The 20,876-nt window shown below is 38.8% G+C and overlaps 2 protein-coding genes across 6 annotated transcripts in view; one reads left to right on the top strand and one right to left on the bottom strand.

The window, feature by feature from the left end:
• Positions 1 to 651: 651 nt before the first annotated feature.
• Positions 652 to 20,876, top strand: part of Bub1 (BUB1 mitotic checkpoint serine/threonine kinase) — a 35,256-nt gene continuing 15,031 nt past the window's right edge. Inside the window, exons 1-13 of one of the 5 annotated variants that reach the window (XM_059261381.1) lie at positions 652 to 909; positions 5,082 to 5,141; positions 5,228 to 5,366; positions 7,361 to 7,557; positions 9,700 to 9,743; positions 11,260 to 11,348; positions 13,394 to 13,446; positions 13,529 to 13,716; positions 15,643 to 15,797; positions 17,591 to 17,811; positions 18,916 to 18,974; positions 20,117 to 20,245; positions 20,338 to 20,448. In XM_059261381.1, the coding sequence (XP_059117364.1) occupies positions 821 to 909; positions 5,082 to 5,141; positions 5,228 to 5,366; positions 7,361 to 7,557; positions 9,700 to 9,743; positions 11,260 to 11,348; positions 13,394 to 13,446; positions 13,529 to 13,716; positions 15,643 to 15,797; positions 17,591 to 17,811; positions 18,916 to 18,974; positions 20,117 to 20,245; positions 20,338 to 20,448 (1,534 nt within the window). In that variant the 5' untranslated portion in view covers positions 652 to 820. The remainder of the gene's footprint in view (positions 910 to 5,081; positions 5,142 to 5,227; positions 5,367 to 7,360; positions 7,558 to 9,699; positions 9,744 to 11,259; positions 11,349 to 13,393; positions 13,447 to 13,528; positions 13,717 to 15,642; positions 15,798 to 17,590; positions 17,812 to 18,915; positions 18,975 to 20,116; positions 20,246 to 20,337; positions 20,449 to 20,876) is intronic. The other 4 variants (XM_059261378.1, XM_059261380.1, XM_059261379.1 and 1 more) reach the window with 4 other exon arrangements.
• On the bottom strand, positions 11,799 to 12,434 carry LOC131909632 (translation machinery-associated protein 7-like). Its single transcript, XM_059261382.1, has one exon. It carries the CDS (start codon positions 12,402 to 12,404, stop codon positions 12,210 to 12,212), a length of 195 nt encoding a protein of 64 aa, XP_059117365.1. The 5' UTR covers positions 12,405 to 12,434; the 3' UTR covers positions 11,799 to 12,209.

Genomic DNA, 20,876 nt, shown 5'->3' with positions numbered 1-20,876 from the left:
AAAACTGTCTCTGGCTTCTCTCTGCACTGCACCTGTCCTCATGACCCTGGGAGGAATAGCAGACCAACACTCTCCCTCCCAATACAGCAAGGTCATTTAGAGGGCATTCCCACACGCAGTGGTTGATGGTGGGTTATAGCATAGCCTTGTGCGTTTGGTGGGCCAGTTTCCTTTAAGCTGCTTCTACAAATGAACAACCAGCCATGTTTAATGACTTGCCCAAGGGCACATGGCTCTTAGTGGCCTCCTGAATGCCCTATTCAGGGCTCACATAGCTGAGTTACACTCCGTGGGACTGATTCCGGGACCTCATTAATGGATGCTGCTTTTATGGAGGCTCCAGGGCATGAACGTCACCACCCAGGGCTTTGGTTCTGTAGCAAGGTACAGCCTGTCCTCAGCATTTCAGTGTGTGAATTTTAGAAATCATAGAGCCATAATAAAGTCAAGAGCTTAAAGATACCCTGGGGCTTGTCCAGACAGTCCCTTCTTTTCAGATGAGGACACTGTGTGTGTTTGTGGAGGGTCCTCCAATGACATCGTTCAGAATTGTTCAGAAACTTGAGGTAAGAAAAATGGCAAGATTGGGAGTGGGACAAAAAAGCTGCCATGTGGAACAAAACAGGCAGGAATTAGAGCTTTCCTTCATGCTGTTGCTCTGGGGTCAGGCTCACGATGAACACAGAGGCGACGGAGGGAACACTTGGACAGTTTTTACTTACTGAAACTTCTTATCCCAAATTCTAGACAAACGTCCACGGATAGGGAAGGGATAGACTCCTGAAACAGCCACCACAGTGTCTTCAGGAACGGCAAGGTTATGGAGGACACTAGAAGGGGCAGTGGCCAAAGAAGGGGTCACCCACGGCTGTTTGTCCACAGGAGCTGCTCTTTTGTGAGTCCCACCAGGTAATGAGGACGGTTTTGATGGGTGGGTGTTTGATTGGAGGCATGGTTTAAAGAGCAGCAGCTCTGTGGTGGCAGGTCATGGTTAATTTTGAACAGTCGTGCTAGCCACACTTATTTTTTTTACAGTGCCCCGTAGACTTCCTCATAGACTTCCCAGCATGTGTAAAACAAGACTCTGAATAGAAAAGCACAAATGACTACTCTATGATAAACCAAGATACCACAGTTTTCCACGTTATCTTAACTAGAAGCTTTTGTTCAGAGAAATCCTCAGTTCAACACAGAGTGTGCTTGCGTAACATACAAGAAAATGGACGCTACGTATGCCCAAACTAGATATCTAGTAGATGTGTCTATACATAACTTAGGTTCACTTTACCTCTCCTCTATCCTTTCGTTAGCTCCCAAGAATACAAACTAGAGAGTGTTATTCAGATTCTGACTAAGGCAAAAGAGTTCTGTGGAGAGTGAAGTCCAGAAGGCCTTACACAAAGGCTACTAAATTAGTATATGAGAGCGACCTGTTGGCAAAAGGGCAGCTGGAGACTGCTAGGCTGAGGCCATCTGGAACTGTCCAGAGCCACTGGCACTGAACCCCAGGGTGCCTGGAGGTAACATTATAACACGAAAATGCTAATGGCACATGTCATGCATGGATTTATAAAGACAACTACATGTAACAGAGCATGCACATGAAATTTCATGCTATGAAAATGACCCAAAAGCCCAAGAATGTGACACGAAAGCCCCAGTCCTTTGTACAGCCTTCATCAAGTGTCTAAGCTTTCTCTCTACTCTCGGCCACTCCTTCTTTGGAAGTGTATTTTTTGTTCGTTTGTTTGTTTTTCGAGCCTGAGTTTCTCTGTGTAACAGCTTTGGCTGTCCTTGCTCTGTAGAGCAGGCTGGCCTTGAACTCACAGAGATCTGCCTGTCTCTGCCTCCCAAATGCTGGGATTGGGAAGTGTATTCTTAATCTTTTATTTTGCTTGCTACTTTCCACATGGACCATAAGAACCCGGAACTCCCCCTAGTGGTGCTTACCATATTCTGATATCTGTGTCTATCGTGATTACAGGCAATATTTTAGTGCCAAGCTGTAATTAGATGATTTTAAGAAATCAAATGGGAAGTCACTCTTAATTCTTTTCTCTAGATTAGGAAATATCCACTTGTCCAGAGCTGCAATTCATCTTGTTTAGCAACTTAAGGGAGCTGAAACACTCATTGGACAGCTAGAAACAGGAAGGTAATCACATGAGCTTTTTATGTTCTACTTGCTTTGGTCAAATGAGCCTTGAGAGGCAAAGTGAGAAGTTATTAAAACTCAAGAAGCAGAGAAGACCAGATTATTTCTCAACTCACTCTTAGGGCACATGAACATGTTTTGTATTTATTCTTGGATATCTGGACTCTTTTTAAAAATTACTTATTTTTATGCATATGTGTAGGTTTGACTGTGTGAGTTTATGTGCAGGATGATTGTGGTCTCCTCATTTGTTATATGTGTATGTGCCACAGCGTGCGTGTGGAGATCAGAGGACAACATGAGGAAGTGGGTTTTCTTCCCTTTCACCTTGTGGATTCCAGGATACCGTCAGCCCTTTACCCGCTGAATCCACTCACCAGCTAAGCAATTTCTGTTATTTAAGCAAAGATTCTCGAGACTCTCAGGATCCAAGAAGGCACAAAGAGTCACAGAGTCCTCAAGTCCAGCCTGCTGGTGTAATTTTGTAACCCAGCTGCAATTTATATGGTTTCTAAAAATAACAATAATAATCCCTGTGCTAAAATGGTTAGCATCTCACTAGAACGGAAACGGCACCTACAAGGCTAGGGGGAAGTGGGAGGAACTGCCGGTGCCGGGGGCGGGACTTCGTCTCCTAGCAACGGCCCCAGTGATTGGCCAGCTCTCCCTCAGCCGAGACCAATGATCAGGCGCGCTGCCAACGTTCGGCTCTACGTCTGCGGCTGCGCGGGGGATTCGAATCGGCTTCGGGGTCGGTGACGAGAGGCGGCGGCTGGTTCGGTGTCGCGCCGCCGTGCGCTTTATCTCGTCATGGACAACCTAGACAGTGTCTTTCGGTAAGTGTCCCTCAGGTGGAGTGAGGGCGCGAGCCGCGCGGAGAGCCGGCCAGGGCGGTTGAGTCCGGGTGCCTCGGCCGGGCTTTCTCCTCAGCCGTTCCCTTGGGCCCCACCAGGGCTCAGCCAAGGCGGCGGCGGCGGCGGCGGCGGCGGCGGTCCGGGGTCCCTGGAGCGGGCGCTGCAGCGGCCGCCGTCCCGTGGCGGGGTTTGGGCGGCGTGCGGACCGTCCGACGCGGCGTGTGTCTTCTCCGCGGGGAACCGACCTCCTCCAAACAGACGCCCCGCCTTCGAGTCCCCAAACCTTGGGTGGCGAAGTGTTTAGGGGAGAATTTCAGTCTCTTAATAAAAACGCTGGTCAACTAGGGAAAGAATTTACTGTTTCTCATTTACCTGCTAGGTTTAAAAAACAAAAACAAACTGAAGCTGAACTTTATGGGAGGAAGATGCTATTGTCGAGTCATTTGTTTCTACCTGCAAGCAGATTTTTTTTTAAGTTCCCACACTGATTGCTTTTTTTTCTTTTTTATATTTTATTTTAATTTTTGCCTTACCCAGCCTGTGTTGTAAAACCTTTTAAAACTGTTAAATCATATTACAGGAAGGAGACTTTTATTTTTATCAGCCCTTTGGGTATCCGTAGAGTCAGGTACTCAAAGCCTATTGGCATAGAGCAATTTAATTTTTAATTATATCTGCTAGATATTCTCTTTCGAAAGCCCCTCCCCATTTAAAAAAAGAAACTAGGTATTTTGACTTTTAAAAGGCTAGCTTGTTTTAATGATAGATGTTTTAGTATTAAGTTACAGTGTGTGCGAGCCATTTTCCCGGGGAGTAGGGTCGGTGTGAGGCTGTTGAATGTTTGTTTGCCTTGGACAAATAGTTGTATTATTTTGCTAAATAAGAACCTCAAAGGACAAAAGTCGTGGTGCTAGCAATTCAGACATGCTGAAAAGAATCCAAAAAGTGAAATTCCTTGACTTAATTTAAAAAATACTAGAAATGCTAAAATCTATACTACTTCTGTGCACAAAATTATGAAAAAGCCATTGCTGTCTATAGTTTCTCTGAATAACCATTTCAGTATGCCAGTGAATTGTATTTGGAGGTTGATTTTCTAGTCATTTCTGAAAAAAAAAATTGCTGGTTTTAAATTCTTTTCCCCTAATCTTATCATTTCTCAGTTTGAAAACCTAGGATGGTTTTTCAGCTTGCTTCCTATTCAGAATACAGTTTCTTCCCATCCTGCCTCTCTGACGCTGTACTCCAGCTCTTCTCTCCTGGTCCCACATACTACCCACTAAGACTCTGCTCCCTAACCCATTCCTACTCGTATTCCCACCCCTGTTCCTTTCCGTGAAAGAACAAAGACGTGTTAAAATGCAGATAGAACTCGACTTTGTCCCTCAAGTTCTGTCAGCCTTTTGATTTCCCTCACATGGCTGTGGTAGCTATCTAGCATTGGTCACATGTCACTAAAGATAGCTTTTGCCCTATGCTTACTCCTTAGTTTGCCACCCCCCTTTTCCCTTTTATTACTTCATGTGACACGGCACTGTTTTTATGATTTTTGTTTGTTTACCCCCTAGCACCCGAGGTCATTAGAATTTGATTTGCTTGCTTGGCTCCTTGAGCTGTGGCTAGGTGCTATGGAAGTAAGGAAAGGAAAGTCCTCTAGGAGGTCTGTGGGTGTTTACCAGTACTGTCACTGTGAGCTTTTCCTCTGGGACAGGGTTAGATTTGGACTCAAGCAAACTGTCTCTGGGGCTGTCCCACCAAAGGGGAGGCTTTCTTTGCATCTTATTCTAACTCCCTATCTTATCTATGCTCCTGAGAATAAGGAGAAGGGCCTGAGTAGTCCTGTCTCAGTCCCACTGGGTGGCAGTGACATTAGGGACCAGTGAATCTAGATTGACCTGAGGGCAAATACTGCTTCTGATTCTTCTGAACACCTCTAAATGTCCTTTTATGTGATGTTTAGGTTGATATTCAAAATTTCCATTTTTCAAGCATATAGATGACATAATGTAGAATGTATCTTTGGCTTCTAGGAATTATTCCTAATTTCTCATGTATGTACTTTTCTCTTGTAGCATGTTTGAAGCCCATATGCAAAGCTACCAGGGTAATGACCCACTTGGGGAGTGGGAAAGGTTAGTGTGTATTTTTTTGTTTGTTTTCCTTTAAACAAAGGAACCATATGCTACCCTGTGGAAAACTAATATCCATATTTTTCTAGCTTTATGAAGTGGATAGAAGAGAATTTTCCTGAAAATAAAGAATACTTGATGATATTATTGCAACATTTAATGAAGGAATTTTTAGATAAGAAGAGGTACCATAATGACTCAAGATTCATCAATTATTGCTTAAAATTTGTGAGTATAATTTCAGGTAGATAACTAAATATAATATTTTATTTTTGGTCCCCTTCCCTGTTAAGATCATTTTAGACTGCCTTTCCATATCAATTTCTTGTTTATATTCATGAACTTATTTAGAAGTTATATAGTCAGAGGTATGTATTTTAGAGTCTTAGCTTTTGAAATATTGAGGAATCAGTGATTTAATTTTAAAACTCTTCTTTATTTTGTATATGTACGTTCCAACATGAGATAGAAACAAAAAGTTAAATGAGTTGTTGGATACGAAATGTGGTTGAAGCCGGTTGTGGTGGCTCACACCTTTAATCCCAGCTCTTGGGAGAAAGAGGCAAGCAGGTTTCTGAGTTGAGGCCAGCATGGTCCACGTAGTGAGTTCCAGGCCAGTCAAGGGTGTGTAGCATGACCCTGTCTCAAAAAAAGGAGAGGAGGAGGAGGAGGAGGAGGAGGAGGAGAACTGTGCTTGAGAGAGAGAGAAAATAAGCAAGAGCTCTTAGATGCTAAGGTCTCTGGGAGTTTTAACTCAGAGACTAACTGTAGTACTAAAAGGAGAAAGCAGTCTCCAGCTGTAGTAGGGTAGGACTCTCTCTTTATATTTATATTATGACTTCCAGTTCAGTGATTGTATGGGATTCCTGAGTGTGGGAACAAGTATGTCTCTGACTCTTGTCTTCTCTTGGTTTGTCCTGTTCAACTTTGATGTGGAGTGTCAGGTCTCATGTTCAGGAGTAGTTGACCAGCAAATAATGGACTTCACCGTTTTTTGTGTGCTTTATTTGGTTGCGACTTTTTTGTTGTTGTTTTTTGTTTTTTCCTTTTGGGGCATTGATGTATTCTATTTTCTAGGTTTGGGAAGGGTTATTGTTGTATTGGGTTTTTGTTTTGTTTTGTTTTTTTTAAGAAAGAACTTCAAATTGGGTGAGTAGGGAGGAGGAGAGGATCTGGAAGGATTTGGGGGAGGGGAAGAATATGATCAAAATGTATTTAAATTTAAAAATCATTGTAAATAATAAAAATATAACAAACAACACATTTTAAAAAGAATTTGAAAACCAGTTAAGATTTGTACATTATGCAGTACAGGTAGAATAATCCTTACTGGGAACACGTTTTTAATTAAAATATTGTTAACAAACTGGGTGGTGGTGGCGGCACATGCCTTTAATCCCAGCACTCAGGAGACAGAGGCAGGCAGATCTGTGAGTTGGAGGCCAGCCTGGTCTACAGAGTGAGTTCCAGGACAGCCAGAACTATTTCACAGAGAAACTTTGTCTCAAAAAACCAAAAAAATAAAAAAATATTGTTACCAACTGTTAAAAGAGAATAGGACTCTTCTTCAGTCTAATCTGAAATGAAAGCTTGGGGCTATGAATTCTAGTAATAAAATCATATGGAATAGATAAAGTGCACATGAAATTGTTCCCTAAATTATAAAATACTGTAATTAAAGGCACCCTGTGGAACTTGTGTAACCTCAGGTTAAGACTAAAGCAATATTTCATGTAATGGATCATTGTGAAATACTGAATCAATATTTTGTGAAATACTTTCATAATCCTTGAATATCAAGGGAAGAGAGAATTTTTAGATTTATCATCTGAAAACAACATAATGTCTTTACCTATACAACATTCCTAGACTTTCATGAAGATTAAACAATGTAGGGCTTTTTAGGTTCTGGGACAGACCCAGCCTAGCAGTTTGGTTGTCTTGTATATAACAGTTATTCATATGGAATAGAGTAACAACATGTAAACAATGTATGACATTGTGATCTGAATAATTGGTATATAACCTCCAATAGTTATCATTTCTATGTGTTGGAAATCAAAACCCTCTCTATTAGCTATTTTGGAATATAAAATTATCAATCACAGTTTCCTAGTGTGGAAGATTAGAAGTCATTCTCCCTGTCTAGCTGCCCCCTGTATCCATTTACTATCTCTTTATACCTCATTGTTTTTGTGTGGTTCTGCTCTGGGTTTCTGTAGGCTGAGTACAACAGTGACCTCCATCAGTTTTTTGAGTTCCTGTACAACCAGGGAATTGGAACCAAGTCATCTCCTCTGTATATATCTTGGGCGGGGCATCTGGAAGCCCAGGGAGCACTGCAGCATGCCAGTGCTGTTTTTCGGAGAGGAATTCAAAACCAGGCTGAACCTAAAGAACTACTACAACAACAATACAGGTAGTTTAAAAGTCTATGACCCATCTTTTCCTTTGTGTATATTTTGTATATCTACTTTAACTGTAAGCTATACTGTCTGTGTATTGTAGGTCTGAATGCAAACACGGAGCTTCATACTGTTCTTAGGATGGTGCGTGACAGATTTTGTAATGTCACTTTAGACTGCAGAATTGTGAGGCAATACAGAACATCACATCACAAGAAGGGCACATACAAGAGACAGAACAAACTGTCCCCTCAGAATAACCTATTAAGCCATGAATAGACTTGTCCATTCATGAAGACAGAGCTCTCTTGATCTAATCACATTTTGGAGATAACCTTGGGGTGTGTGTGTGTGTGGTTTTTCAAGACAGAGTTTCTCTGTGTAACAGTTCTGGCTGTCCTTGAACTCACTTTGTAGATCAAGCTGGCCTCAAATTCACAGGGATCCACCTACCTCAGCCTCTGCTTCTGCCTCCCAAGTGCTGGGATTAAAGGCCTGTGCCACCACTGCTGGAGATAACATTTTATAAATCCTCCCAATGGGGATTGAGTTTCAACATGAGTTTTGGTGACAATTCAAACCATAGTAAATACTGCATATCAACGAATACCTTGTTTTTTTTTTTTGCACACACATGTTTTTGTTCTGTTACTTTTCTGTTATTAAAAATGCCTCATTTAGGAAAACTTGAAAATATAGAAAGCTTTTTTCTTGCTATATTACAGAATTGCAAACATGCTTTACAAAGTCTTGCTACATACATACTATATGTCAAGATCTTTGCCCCTAAAGATAATATATTTCTTACATTTATCTTGTTTTGATAGCATCTAGAATTGGAATAATTGAATAAAAGTATGTTTAAACAGTTTCAAGGCATGTGGGACATAAAACCAAACCATCTATTTAAAGATTTTCTTCTGCATTCTCATTAGACGAATTGAAGACCTACTATGCATTACACCCCTTGCCAGCATTCAATATACTTACCTATTTTTTTTCAGTTTTACTATAGTATTTGTGCCTTAAAAAAATTTTATTATGAGAATCTTCAAATTTACATAAGAAAAATCAGTATGTTTAATGGTTAACAGTTTGTTTAAAATATGGTAGTTTGCCTAAATGTATGTATGTGAACTATGTGTATGCCTGGTGCCCATAGAGGCCAGAAGAGGGCATTGGATCCAGTTGTGAACCATCATCTAGGTGCTGGGAATCAAACCTGAGTCTTTGGAAGAGCAGCAAGTGCTCTTAACCTCTGAGCCATCTCTCCAGCCCCTTAATCTTTTTTTTTCTGTACTAATGATATTTGTTTGTCTTTTTAACTTATTTGTTTGGGGCAAGAACACCACTGCAAGTGTATGGAGGTCAGAGGTTTCTGGAGATTGAACTCTGGTGGTCAGGCCTGGCAGAAGTATTTTACCTGCTGAGTAGTCTCACTGTCCCTGTACTGATGGAGAATCTTTTCTCTCAAACACCACTGCAATCCTCTTTAAAAAATGTTATCTATAGCCGGGTGGTGGTGGTGCACACCTTTAATTCCAGCACTCAAGAGGTAGAGCCAGGTAGATCTCTGTGAGTTCAAGCCAGCCTGAGCTACAGAGTGAATTTCAAGGTACAAAGCTACACAGAAAAAAAAAAAAAATGTTATCTATGGACTTATTCTATGTCACCTAATAAAGTTAACAATAATTCTTTAATAGTATCTAATTTTGTACCTTTTCAAACCATCAGTAAAATGGTTTTGTTACCGTTAGTTTGTTTGAATTATGAATCAGTCAAAATTTAGTGCTTAGTTGTATATTTCTTTATACAATATACACTCTCTCTTTCACTACCCACAAATGTCAGGCTTGGGAGCTGCACAGTTTTTAAAAGGTCGAATTGGTATGCAAAAGTGCTATGAAATGATCTGCAGACTTGGTTCATGGAGAAAGAAGGTGCATGTGCTAGGTGAATTTGAAAAATAATGATATAAACTGTGTAAAAAGAAGACTTTTCTAATACAAATATTCCCAGAATTTTATGTCTGAAGTTTAAAGCAACTTGAAACTCAGTTTTTCTTTTTTTGTTTTTATTGTCTGTTATATTTAGTTTCCATTTCAATATAGATGTATATTAAACTGTAAAGATCTATATGTATTTTCTATTTTTAGTCTGTTCCAGGCACGTCTTACTGGAGCCCATTTGCAAGCTCAAGGTAAAATAATACTTTTTAAAAATGTCTAGATTGTTGAAAATTTAGTCTGTAATTTGTACTAAGTGTGTTTTGTTTTGTTTGTTAAAAACAGCCTCATGTAGTATTTAATGAAAACCAAAAACCAAATTGCTGTTTTGGGTAATAGTGAAAGCACTCCTGATAATAATCTTACAAAACAGCTTTGGATAGCAGGGGGCTGTGTTTTAGCACTGTAATAGAGTAAACCTGCAAGCAAAATTTAATGAATCTACCTCAAAAAATAACAAGCTAATATCTAGATATAGTGTAGTGTACTCAGAAGGAAGGCTAACACAGAAGGAACGTAAGTGTTGAGGACAGCAAGGGCTACATAACAGTATACTGTCTTTAAAAAAAAAAAAAAAATATATATATATATATATATATATATATATATATAATCTCAAAGATGTTGGGGTGCACTGTATAGCATGGGTCAGTTGAAGAAAGAAGGCACTCCCAAGATGAAATTTTAAGGCCAGTGTGGCAGCAGGAAGATCCAGCCTCTTGTGATAGAATGAACCCCGAAAGCCGTACAAAGGTGTATTTATTGATTGTTACACAAAGTATTTCCTCATACCAAGGTCCCCAATCTTGATTTACATGTCTTACTGAAGGAGAGCATCACATGCCTCCATGGCTCCAGTCTTTTATTATGTATCATGTGCAATACATAATTACATAAGAACCTCAGATGTACCTGAAGCTTCTTGTAACCAAAGTCGTGGGATGGCTGCAAAGCCCCTTCAGCAAAACAGCTCTACATATCACGGGAAATAATCACTGTTTTCCACAAGGATTCTTCAACGTCGAAGTACTTCTAAAAAAACAGTTGTTCATTCTAGTATCTGCTAAATATCCTACAACACAAAGAGGGGATACGCTGGACTCTCCATCTGTTCAGAGCTGACATCAAATAGGTGTAAATGCGACTTTTAAAAACGTGTCCTTTTCCCTTAGAAATAAAGATCCCATTTCAACAACAGTCACTGTCATCTTGTTTAAAATAACCACTTAGGCTTTATATTCCATCCAGGTATTATCTTAACTTCTTGAGTTGGTTAGAATATTGTTTCTCAGATATCTTTCTTCACTGAAAATTAGTCCATTTTCTGTGACAATTTAAAATGGTTTGATTTTTAAAGTAATTTTTTAATTTATGTGTTAGATATTTTCTTTTATATGTATGAGTGTTTTGCCTGCATGTTTGTCTGCACTATATACATACCTAGTGCCCACCTGAGTCAGAAGAGGGTATCATATTCCTTAGAACTAGAGTTATGGATGACTGTGAGCCATGTGAATGCTGGGAATTATACCTCAGTCCTCCAACAGAACAAATGCTCTGAACTGCTGAGCCATCTCTCCAGCTTCAAATAGATTTTATTAAATACAACATACTGAAAGAACAGTGGAATGTATTGTTTTAATTCTATTTAAAGTTACTTTTCACTTATTACTCATTTCACTTTCTTTTCCCTCATAGCTGCAACCTCAGAACCTCTGCAGAGTGCACAGATTTTAAACCAAGTCGTGACAACAAAGTCAAGTCCAGGAAAAAACTCAGCCTGTGTTCCTCAGAGTCTGGTAACAGGGCATTTATTTGTATGTTGTATAGAAATCAGGGATGTTATTGGACAGCCATCCTGGCTATCTTTTATGTCTGCCTTTGCATCTTACTCCATTGACCCTGTCTCCTGTGACTGACCTCCGTTTCAGCCACCACTCCATGGCAGCGCTGAGCCTTTTCATCCTCTATCTGTTCAACTCCAATATAGCTTCGTTGTCAGACTTAAGGACACCTGCCTGCCACACAAACCCCTGTCTGCAGTTTCTTCCTAATATCCTCTATTTGTTCTGCTGGCCTCTTTGTAGGCCTAGGAAATCCCTATTTTGGATCACATTTGGTGGTTTTTGAGCCCAGCTTTAGAAAAAACCCAGAACCTCAAACATTTAAGCACATAACCTCAACCAGAGCTCTGGCACTTTCCAAGCATTTCTTCCCTATGTTTCACACCACTCTTTTTTTTTTTTTTTTCTTTTGCCTTTTAATGAGTTGGTTTAATTAATTCAAAGTGACACAGAATTCAGAGTACAACAAAGATGAAACAGCTCTGGTAGGATTTCGGACTGAGTTTACTTTAAATTCACAGCTGAGGTAGGAATTGCTGAACACTAGAGACAATGAGCCGTTGTATTATTTATTATTATAATTTTTTTTTTTTTTTTTTACAAAAGTTTATTACAATGTACAACAGGCTCCAGGGCAACACTTCATTCTAACTATAGGTGGCAAAGATGTTATTATAGTAGGGAATCCAGATGTTTAACAGGCTCCAGGGAAACACTTCATTCTAGCTGTAGGTGGCAAAGATGTTATGGCAGGGAATCCAGATGTTTAAATAGGAAGGGAAGAGGGTCACCATCATCTCAGATATGAGGAACAGCTTACTTTTTGCCAGATTTCTTAATTCCACCTGTGGCCAGGGGTCCCTTGCCCGCGGCCTTGGCTTTTAGCTTCTCGAGTTTCTTCTGCTCCTCTTTCTGTTTCTGCTTGAAAGCCTTATCTTCCTCGTCCATCTCCTTGGCCTGCTTCTTGGGCTGTTTCAGGGGCTTCTTTTTGCCACCCTCGCGGCCCGACATGGCGCCTACTGACAGCCCCTTCACCAGACCCCGATCTCCACACCACTCTTGATATTATATGTCTCGTGTACTTACCAGTTAATTCTTTAATACCAAATTATTGTGATTTTAAACTTCATTCTCCTCAAATTTGGGATGTGTCTATCTCACTCTCATAGCTATAAAAATACAAAGTATTTCTGCAACATAGCAGAAGATATCTTCTCATTTTCTGCTACCAACCATTACATAGGTAACGGCATCTTTCTCTGCTGTTTGCCTGGGAAAAAGTAGCTTCAAACTTGTGCCTACTTTTCATCCCCCTAAATATTTTTGACCCATCTAAATCTCTTCTGCCTTGCCTACTTATAAACATAAAAGTACTCCAATCTCCTCTTCAGCTTTATGTTTCTTAGCATCTTTCTCTTTCATAGACAATCATTCTTTAGGACCTTCTTGTAGCTTAATCCAATGTAAATGGATTAAATGTCTGTTTTACTAATGTGGCATATTCCTAGACGTAGAACATGCATGTCTAACTTTGATAGATTGTGTAGATTGTCACAATTTGTGTCTTAGAATGTTTGCCACCCTCATTCTTTCTCCTACTCTAAATTTTTACACAGATGAAATGAGTGTTACTTTTGGTCATATTCCCCAAACCTAGCTCATTGTATGATATTTGTGAAATATCAATAAATATTTGTTGATAAATAAATAATTGGGTTATTGCTACTATTGGGAACTTCTGAGAGTAAAGAAATACCAGAAGGGAATTTTAATGTCTTAAATTTAAAGTGTTTTCTTTTGGGGGACCTCAGTTTGAAAAGTTAAGTAAAAATAATGTCAATTAAAGCTCCAGCTATTAATCATGATTTCTATAAACATGTAAATCTACTTGAGATTAAGAGGCTCCTTCTCATGGAGCATTTTCAGATTAATTGTGAAGTAATTTGTGTGAAGGGTTGTCTTTGGTAAGTGAATGCTCATGTTTGTTTTCTGTCTTTTAGGGCTCAGAATGTTTTGGTGTGACACCTTCTGCTTGTGATAAAGAGTCTAATATGCAAGTACAATGAATACATTATTACTTAAGTTTCCTTCAAGTTGCTTGAGTACACTGTTGTAAACGGTGTCTTTCTCCCCAGTAGGGAACAGAGAGTGATCATGATTTCAAAATCAGAATGCTCTGTCAGCTCATCTGTGGCACCCAAGACTGACACTCAGCAGGTTGTTATGTACTGCAAGGAAAAGCTTATTCGTGGGGATTCAGAATTTTCCTTTGAAGAACTAAGGGCCCAGAAATACAATCAACGGAAAAAGCATGAACAGTGGGGTATTTGCACTCAATATCTTGTTTTATTTTGTGCCTTTTTAAAGGATGAGCAATCACATAATTGAATGAAAGACGAGAGAATGAATGTCTTGAGCACCTTCTGTCAGAAGCCTAGAAGTCTTTGTTAGACACTAGCCTAGCAGCAAGGCTTGACCATAGGCTCCATTGCTGAACTGATAACAGTTGAAACAGCACCACAATAAGCATCCTTACTGGTGTTGCCTTTGCATTAGTGAAATAGGTGGCATTTCGCTATCATCTGTGTGAATTTGAACCTCTGTATACAGTAGTACTAAATTTGTAGAGCATTTATTTGTTCTGTGAAAGGATTTGATTGAGAACTGAGGTTCAGAAGAGATTTTCCAAGTTTGTATCTACTGTAAACAAATATGCAGAAGTAGCCTTCTGATCAGCATGCCAGGTTATTTATGTTTATGGAATAAATACTACTTTTTGTTCCTCATAAGGAAATGTGCCTTTACTATAAAGGCACATTTAAAGTAAAGTATTTTTACTCTAACAACATAGAGGAAAATAAACCTTGGTTCCACTCAGGGCTTTATGCCCTCTAGGTTATTTTGACTAGATCTACTATGTGAGCCTTTTATTCATTACCTTTTTAAAGATTTTATTAATTTAAAGCTATGTGTGAGTGGGTTGTGCATGTGAGTACAGTGTCCTCAGAGGCCAGAAGAAGTTGTGTGCTCTGATATAGGTGCCAGGAACTGAACTGAACTTGCCAAGAGCGGCAAACTCTCTAAACTGCCCATATGTTCATTATTTTTATATTTAATCAACTATAGAGAAAAGTCAGTATTTGTTGGAGGGCACATTTCGAATTGTTCATGTGCCACAATCTGTAGTCTCTAAGCAGATTTGATTTTTATTGGAAATTTGTTTGAAGTCTGACCCTAGTACACCTTTTCCTGAAGAGGTGAGCTGCAGAGGTGGCTCAGCAGTTAAGAGCTGCTAGTGCTTTTGCAAAGGACCTGAGTTCAGTGCCCGGCACCCATGTCAGGTGACTCAACACCCTGTAATGTCCAGCTCCAGGGGGACACAACACATCTAGCCTCTGTAGGCACCATCACAAACATGTACATGTACACACGCACATAATTAAAAAAAATTAAAAGCCACCAAGTATGACTACCTGAGTTCTGACCCTAAGACCCACCTGGTAGGAGGAGAGAACCAGCAAGTTGTCCTCTGACCTCCACATATATACCTTGCTTGGGACTTGTGCCCTTTAATGCTTCAATATTCCTTTGAAAAGTTACATTTTTTAAAAATCTGAAGTGGGGGACATTGGTGGATGGGGAGATAACTCAGTCAGTAAATGCTTGCCATGCAATAATGAGGATGTGAGTTTGATTCCCAGGAACTACATTAAAAAGACAAGTGTTATGGCACACACTTGTAATCACAGCACTCGGGTAGCAGTGGCAGCCTAGACTCCTCGGTTAGCTCCAGGCCAGTGAGAACAAAACCGAAGGGATGGCTCCTGAGGCTCTTTGGAGCCATATATACATACATACGTGTGCACATGAACACAAGCACATATACACATATGTAAGATAAAGTAATTAGAAATAAGAATGAGTGAAAAGTCATTTTCAAGTGATTTGTAGCACAGTATGATTGTTTTATAAGAAATGTTTAGTATTAGACTACCATTGCTGAGTATTATTGATCACATAACGGGCTTTTTTTTAATATAACATATGACCGTATTTAATAGTAATTGTGGTGAGGACAGGTAAAGATTACAATTAAAAGGTAATGTAAGTTTCAGTTCTAAAATTGAAAAAATATGGAAAACTTTGATTTTAAAAATATCTGTCCTAAATGGTGACCTTTTGCTCATTTTGCATGCAATACTCTGATGAGATTTTGAGAGCAAACCATGCTTTTTAATGTTTCTTAAAGTTAGTGAAGACAGACATTATTTGAAAAGGAAAGAAGCAAATGCTTTTGAAGAGCAACTGTTGAAACAGAAAATGGATGAACTTCATAAGAAATTGCATCAAGTGGTGGAGTTGTCTCACAAGGAGGACCTGTCTACTTCCCAGAACAGGCCTGAAGTATGTCCACATTCTTCACTGTTACAGCTTATCCCTAATACTACTAGCTGTTGTTCTCTATGCCCTGTTTTTATAGTTATTCTAATGTAGCTAGGAATCTTACTGAGTTTTAAAATAATTTGATACAGAAATTTGGAATGAGCTGGACTGTGGTGGTGCACACTTTTAATCCCAGCACTCGGAAGGCAGAGGCCAGCCTGATGTACAGAGCAAGTTCCAGGACAGCCAGGACTACACAGAAAAACCCTGTCTCAAAACAACCAAAAAAAAAAAAAAAAAAAAAGCTTGAGCAAAGAAATATAGAGACAGGGTGGAAATACTTAGCTCAATCAAGTCTCTGTAGTCGCCCAAAGTACAAGAGACCCTGAGATCTGTGGTACTTCTAATGGGGTAGTTGATCTGTGTCGGGACTGTTTTCACTCTTTACTAACTTGCGAGGTAAGGAAATAGTGTAGGTCATTTAAGTTACTGGTTTTGGATTTTCTTTTTTGGTTTTGAGACAGATTCTTAATATGTAGCTGACCTGGAACATGATATGTGAACCAGATGGACCTTGAACTGACAGAGATGCCCCTGCTTCTGCCTCTGACGAGCTGTGATTAATGGCATATGCCACCACATCTAGCTTAAGATAACTCTTAGAATTTGTAAGAGTGCTTCCGTGAGATAAGGAATTAGCCTTTCTGTCTTTTATTACATTCTATTTCCGTGTAAATAGAAAAGCAGATATTTTAAGAGTTTGTTTATCCTTCCTCTTATGGACCATGTGCCTTTGTAGAAATTAATATAAATATATCCTATTCATTAAATACAAAAATGGCTACTAAGAAGATCTGAGTAGAGCACTGTGAAGAAGATTTGATAACATTAATTTTAGTCTTTTCCCAAAACTAAGTAAAGAGAAATAGGACACTTTTTGTTTGTTTTGTGATTCAAGTGTCTTTTTTTTATAATTTAACATAAGAAGTACTGGGTTTCATATGACATTGTCATACTTTGTTTCTGTTGCCCTCCTTTTCTTTTCTCTGGCCCTCCATTTACCATGTATTCTTTTGCTCCTAGTAGTCTCCTTTCCACTTTGATCTCACTGTATTGTTTCTCACTCCTCCGTTCTTGTTTTTGTTTTATTAGACAGGGTTTCACACTGGCCTAGGCTGGCCTGGAACTTGCTAGGTGACCAGACTAGCCTCAGCCTCCCTGCAGTTCTCCTGTATCTTGGACTCCCATGAGCTGCTATGTCCAACTGAGCTACTTATTAAATGCTGATATTATTATAGAAGCCAATTTGTTTTTCAGTGGTTTAAAGTGTAAGATGCTAGGCTGGAGAGATAGCTCAGCCAATGAAGGTGTTTGCTATACAAGCCAGATCACCTGAGCTTGATCCCAGCAACACATGTAAAAAAAAAAGCCATATATGGTGGCACAGCTTTGTAATCCCAACCCTCATACAGTGAGATGAGAGGCAGAGACAGAGAAATTACCTGGAAGCTTGTGAGCCAGCTAGAGTGGAATATATGATGCAGAGAATTAAGATCTTAGCCCAACAAGTAAGAGGGAGCCGGATCCTAAAAGTTGTCCCCTAACTTACCGTGTGTATACCTGTACACACATGCGCGCGCACAAATAATAATAAAAAAAATTTTAATATAAGCTTTTAGTATGTCCATATTTAAGAAACCATCGTAGAGGCTAGTCTTTTGTTGCTGTACTTTGAGAAGCTCTAATGACTGATTAGTAATATTCAAGACTTCCTAGTTTTGTTTTGTTTTGTGTCTTTTTGTTCAACATGAAAGATTAGTCCAGTATACATGGGACCAAATACATGTTCCCAGCAGGAACCGAGAGTTCCAAGTCTTCCATCCATCAAGACCTCAGAGAACTCAGGAGAGAAACCACAGGAGGCACCTTCTGTTCCTCTTATGGTAAATGCTGTTACCAATGCTTTGATGATCCCAGCTGCCAGCCAGCCAACTCTTCCTATTCCTGTAAGTGGCCAGTCAATGACAGACTCCAGGTAAGCTAAATGTTGTTCTGGAGGTGATAGTAATGTGAATGGCATGTATAATTTCTTTTCATGATCTATAGTATGTTGTATAAAGATGAATGGTTCTTGTTTTTTAAAATTTTGTAATTATGTTGAAAAGATTCTCAAAATATTGGCCTTGAATCTTTCAGACTTAATTCCACACTTCTTTTACAGTATTGTTTACTTTGTACTTTTTTCTTGAATTATAAACTTCAGACAGTTTCTCTGTACCTTCAGAATAGATAGCTGTAAACTGCAAACTGAAAGTACTTACTAGCTTTGACTACATACCTGTCACACTATTACTGCACAGAAAGTTACTTGACATATGTTCTCATGTTTTCTTTGTCTTCCTTCAGAAGCTATGAAGCTATTTGAGATCTGTGCTGATGATTCTTTGTGCCAAGATCTATCTCCCAATATTTCCCAGTTTTGAAGAAATTTTCTAGGTTTCAGAAATAATAACAACAACAAATTTCTTGTTTTACATTTTTGTCTTTGGTTATTCATTACTTAACTTGTGATTTGATAGGAATTTATAAAAATAAAAGTGATTTGCACTTCTTTGCTTAACATTTTAATAAGGTTCTTTAAGAGAATTCTGGCAGTATTAGGCAGATGAGGTTGACTGCCACAGTATGTTTAAAAGCAAACTGTTATGTAAGTGGTTTGCTGCCTTTTCCCTTCACCCTCCTTGCTGTTAATTTAAAATCTGGACATCACTAGTGGTTCCAGGTAACTAGTACAAGAAAAATACTAGTTCCACTAACACACAGTGCTTGCAACTAGGTCTTAGGCCTTTAACATGTGCCATAAATGAAGTGTGTTTGAATTTGGGAAGCCATTATTCTGTCTTGTTACATGGAGGGATGATTTAGTGTGCTGAAATGCAGATCCAGTAGGTCACACAAAAACATTCAATGGTTATCTTTATTTGAAAGAATTAATATTCTCAAAGGCAATAAATATTTCATTTACTTATACCATGCCCCTAAGCAGTTTTATCCTCAACCTTTCTTGAGAGTTAGTTAAAAATTCTAATGTGTAAAGTGCTTTTATTCTTCAGTGTGTCTCAAGAGATTTCTCTTCCAGGTGTGTGAATCAAAGTATTCATGAATTCATGCCACAGAGTGGACCAGAAATAAAAGAAGGTAGCGTTGCATTATACTAACTTCATCCAACCTGTTTGGGTAGACTCTTGGTCTGCTAAGTGTCTGTATTGTGACTGTGGTGTAGGAAGCCTTTCCTCTTCAGAGGGTAAGAATGATGTTTAAAGCCTTAGACAATTTTTGGGCAACAATAGAAATTCATTTATTAGTCACATCTTCCTAGTTCAGAATCCTTTGGCATTTTTCTATTAAGCTTCTCAGTGTATTAAACTGAAAGTCATAGTTAATGTGTTAGATGGGAAAGGTGATTCAAAGTTTAGTTAGTATATTATATTCTGTTTGGTACCACAGTGGAGGCATTTTCATAGAAGATAATTTTGTCCATTAAATAATAAAGGCACAGTTTGGTCATTCACTTCCTTTCCTTATATGACTGGCATCCCTTCCACTAACAGTAGGAGTAGGACTATTTGAAATAGAGACTTATTGCACCAAGACTTTGTACATACTCGCTAAATGCAAAGCATAGTTCTAAGTGGTTAGCTAGGTAGTCATGATGAAAAGGTGAGAATTTCCACAAGAAAAGAGGTATTATTATAGGGTGATTTATTATTTATTATTATAGGGTAATTATAGTTAGATTTCGAAGAAGGTGACTAGGAAGGACTGATAAGTAAGCAGCCAACTTGGTGAGCCTGTTTCAGGCGGAATGAATGACAGATGTGGAGCTTTCAGGCAGCAATATTCCTGTTATGTTCTAAGCACCAAGATGTCAGTACTTCCAGATGAGCACGGAGAAGAGAAGGAGAAAGAGAAATAAAGTCTGAGCAAACACCAGCTGAGTGAAATGAAAAACATCCTTAAGATTCACAACATAGTGGGAAGAAATGATTTACACTGTGACCATAAGCAAGTAGCAGTTGGTGTATTGTGAGCTAAGGATTTTTTTCATGACAAAACTCATAAGTTGATGTGACCTTTATTTCTTTTTCTGTAAAAGGACAATTCTTGACCTTACTTCATGATATTATTACAAAGATTGGAAAGTTTAATCAATGATAATGGAAATAATAATTATTGACATTGGTAAACTTTTTAATTATAATTACTGTAATCAATTGTGTGCATTGTAATGTGTTCTGAATGGCATACTGATAGTACATTTTGTCCCACTCCTTTGCTAGTGTGTGAAACAAATAAGGTTGCCAGCATTAATTCTTTTCATACAACTCCAAACACATCATTGGGAATGGTTCAAGCAACACCATCCAAAGTGCAGCCATCACCAACTGTGCACACCAAGGAAGCATTAGGTAAAATATTTTGTTTGTATGCATAGTGCCTCCAACAAATTAATAAAAACTGATTTGCAACCTGTTGACATATATTTTTTCTGTTCTATAAGGTTTCATCATGAATATGTTTCAGGCTCCGACACTTCCTGACATTTCTGATGATAAAGATGAGTGGCCTTCTCTAGATCAAAATGAAGATGCATTTGAAGCCCAGTTTCAAAGTAATGATTTATTTAAAAGCTTCTCCTTATATTTAAGTACACATTATCACAGGAAGTTACTATAGGCATTATCAAGATTTAGATATGGCCCTGCCTTTGAATAGTGTGCCTTGTCAGAGCAGGGAATGAATAAATTTCATTGAAAAGGTTGCAGTGCGTGTGATATTGGTTTGGGTTTTTTTGTTAATTTGGATTTTTTGTTATTATTTAATAATGAGTGCTAAAGAACAAAAGCATCGTGTGTAGGAACAGTCAGGAAATTAAGTTCTCAACATGAGACTTAAGCACCTCCTGAGAAAGATGTCTAGGTGGAGTCTGGAGCCCAGCAGTGCTGGAAGCCAAAGATCATGACAAAGATAAGTAGAGTCTAGTGAGAATTGGGAAGACTGGAAATTAACATTCAAACATTAAATTTTTTTCTTAAAGAA

Source organism: Peromyscus eremicus, chromosome 4, assembly GCF_949786415.1.
Source record: "Peromyscus eremicus chromosome 4, PerEre_H2_v1, whole genome shotgun sequence".
In the NCBI taxonomy this organism is placed as follows: domain Eukaryota; kingdom Metazoa; phylum Chordata; class Mammalia; order Rodentia; family Cricetidae; genus Peromyscus; species Peromyscus eremicus.
This window is presented reverse-complemented; position numbering and strand designations above follow the sequence as displayed.

Bases quoted from the DNA above. Each gene is read 5' to 3' on its own strand.
- LOC131909632 (XM_059261382.1), bottom strand. From the start codon at position 12,404: ATGTCGGGCCGCGAGGGTGGCAAAAAGAAGCCCCTGAAACAGCCCAAG.